This window comes from Suhomyces tanzawaensis (genome assembly GCF_001661415.1).
Source record: "Suhomyces tanzawaensis NRRL Y-17324 unplaced genomic scaffold CANTAscaffold_3, whole genome shotgun sequence".
NCBI classification, from domain to species: Eukaryota; Fungi; Ascomycota; class Pichiomycetes; order Serinales; family Debaryomycetaceae; genus Suhomyces; species Suhomyces tanzawaensis.
Genome location: NW_017963638.1, coordinates 1 through 2,986, shown reverse-complemented (window position 1 = coordinate 2,986; position 2,986 = coordinate 1). Strand labels below are relative to the sequence as shown.

General features: G+C 40.6%; 1 protein-coding gene across 1 annotated transcript; it reads right to left on the bottom strand.

The window, feature by feature from the left end:
• Positions 1–530: 530 nt before the first annotated feature.
• On the bottom strand, positions 531–1,211 carry CANTADRAFT_39318 (uncharacterized protein; the record flags this gene model as incomplete). The annotated part of the gene is made up of 1 exon (XM_020208801.1): positions 531–1,211. A coding segment is annotated over one exon (681 nt), but the record flags the coding sequence as incomplete, so codon positions are not given.
• Between the last annotated feature and the right edge of the window lie 1,775 nt (positions 1,212–2,986).

The window sequence follows — 2,986 nt, the reverse complement described above, 5'->3', positions numbered from 1 at the left end:
GTGGAGTTTCCAGTCCAAGCAGTAGTGATGGTTGTTTGAGGAATAGGAGTCTCAATTACTAATGTGTTGGTGCCGTCAGTTCCGTTTCTGGTGACTGTGGTGGTGAAAGAACCGGTCCATCCCTCAGTAGTACTGGCAGTACGTTGAACTGGTGTTTCAATGACGTCAGTGTTGGTTCCGTCAGTACCGTTTCTGGTAATTGTGGTCGTGAAAGTACCAGTCCATGCAGTAGTAATAGTACTAGTGGGTTTTCGTCTTGGAATAATACGACCGCTGGAACCTTGATCTTGGTTAACCCTACGATTCAAATGTGTTTCATATTCTTGATGCACTGCAGGTGATCCGCGACACTCGGTGTGAGAAATTACCTTAGTTTGGATAACATCAGTGCCAAGTTTGGTAAATTTATATTCAACGATTGGAGTTTGATCTTTCCAATAAGTAGTGTTAGTTCTGAAGTAGATTCTTTCGGCTGAGCATTCGGAGTAGGGCTCATCGTTAAGTCCAAGTAGACTAAATGTACTAAGACCCCATGAGTTTAATGACATTGCAAGATTTATTTTAACGGAATCACAATCAATGGTGGCCCCAGGCACCATCAAGGTTAATTCGTTGAAGGTGGAATCATCAGGGCAACTTGATGATGAAGATGATGCAAATCCTTCAAAGCTATCACTCGATGGGACATAACGGACAATGTTATTCAGATCAGTTGCCAATCTACCAAACTCTGCAGTCTCGCCGAAATTTGTTTCTGTATTCAATCTATAAGAACCATCGTCGAAGTAAATTTGACCCAATCCTGGAACAAAGTTTTGCGCACATAACTGATTAGCACTGCCGCCTGGTCCCCCAATATTAAAAGTGACAGGAATGAATGCCTTTCCTTCCACCACATCTCCATTATTAATCTCATCAGTGACAGTACAATACAAAAAGGAGTCTTGATCCGACAGTTCACCATTATTAATTGGACATATAGCATAGGTTTTGCCTTCGGCTATCAATTCGAATGTATCTTTTCCCAGAGTAACTGAATAGACACAAGGCATTAGAAGCAAGAATGTGTCTCCAGGGGCAACAAAAGTGGAATTCATTTGCCAACTTAGATGGGCAATCCAACTGGGCGTTGCAGGAGTAGCGACTTCAACCGCTGGTATAGCACTTAGTTCAAGAGAATCAAAGTGTGTGAAAACACCTTCGATATCCTTACTAGCTGCAAGAGCAAGTGCTCCTACAAATGTCACAATACTCAGCAACCTCATTGTGTGTTAGGGTCTTGACAGAAAGCGAGCAAAGGATGGGTTTAAGTAGTTCATCGAACACGTCCATCGAACATCGAACATCGAGCATCCTCATTCATCCACATTTAATGTAATATGCTGCAAGAACCTTCTTTGAAGATACGCAAAGACAGTGATTGGTTTAGTGCAGCATTTTTTAGTTAGTGCAGCTGCTTATTTTCCTTTCGTACTGTTCCCTGCAACGCGCATTGGAGTTATTTTACGAATATTTTTTGCGGCCTCCTATTTGACTCAGGTGAAATGAATCGTGAGGGGCACAACAATTAGTGGTCAAGATTTTCTTTTTCAGACAAGATTGTTTAGATCATTTCCAAACTGTACATAATATGTCTTCCCTAAGAAATCAACTTGCTTGTGTATTGTCGTTGCATACTTTTTTGTATCATAATGGAAACCCTCAGGCAGGGTGAGTTCCCTTTAGCTATGAAAAGCAATTTTGCATCTTCGGCTGCATGGTCATTCAGCGCACATTGAGGGTAGGAATAAGTCCGTGAAGGCTTTAGTCGCCCCAATAGAGATGTGCATAAGAAAGTTTCGCCGAAAAATATCGGACTAAAACAAACATAAAGAGTTCTCTTTTGGTAAAGCAAATTAAACCTATTTTTCGATTGTCACTTCAATAGGCTTCAAAATAATTTATAGTGTTCAAATCAAAGACATACAGCAGACAATGCCAACCTTGAAGGCGGGAATACGAGTTTGATCTCGCCACGGGTCTCCATGAATTCTGGTACTCTCGTTGTTCTTGGCTAGATTGATGATTGGTTGGATCTTGGCAGCATTATAGAAAATTATCTTAACCCGTAACTCTTTCTGCACAATTCTGACATGGACAAGTCCAAGAAGAATTATGTTTCTCTCGATCATCATTTTTGTATATCACCCATGCGTGGTCCAATCAACCAATCCTTTTGACTCTTCGCGTCTTTCTTCGGATAGTGGCCTGCATCCTGGGACAAAATATCGGTGCAGCTAAATTCCGGGAATAATTATTCTTGGAAGTTTGTTCTGAGGCCTTCGTTTTCATTCTTGTTAGAGTAATAAGTTGAGGAATTTGCCCTGAGACCTCTTTTAATTCAGGCAAGGGAAGGAATAAGAAAGATGTTATTTCGGAAGCATGTTGAGCTAGATTAGAAGATGAGCTAAGGTACCGAATCGTTTATTTCGTAGACGGAAATACAAACCGTTTCTGGTAAACTGCACACACATTCGCATCACCGTAAATACTAGTTCAAAATAAGTCATGGAAATAGCTTAATTTTCCTCACCTAAGGAGGTTGACAAAGTTATTTTTTCCAGAGAATTGACGTATGCTCATCAAATCTTTAGCTAGCACCCCTCTTTAAACCCGAGTATTGATAGAAGGTTAGCCTTTCGCAGAAATGCGTAGCTTTGTTATCGAAATTAAAAACTAGATTTCATGGTTAACTAAAGAGGGAGATAGTTCTTAGAAGAATACTTGTGGATCTTGGTATTGAAGCATCGTGGATCGTAGGGTTCAGCACACATTTGTTGCAACGCTCCAGATGAGGATATTGAGTTAAACACGACCATTCAACAGAATCCCTATATGGGAAGAATAACCAATACTAGGGGAGATGTTAGGAGATCTAATGTTGCAAATATGCCCCAGAGTATGGTAGTAAGGATGTTTTCCAGAGTATGGTAGTAAGGATGTTTTC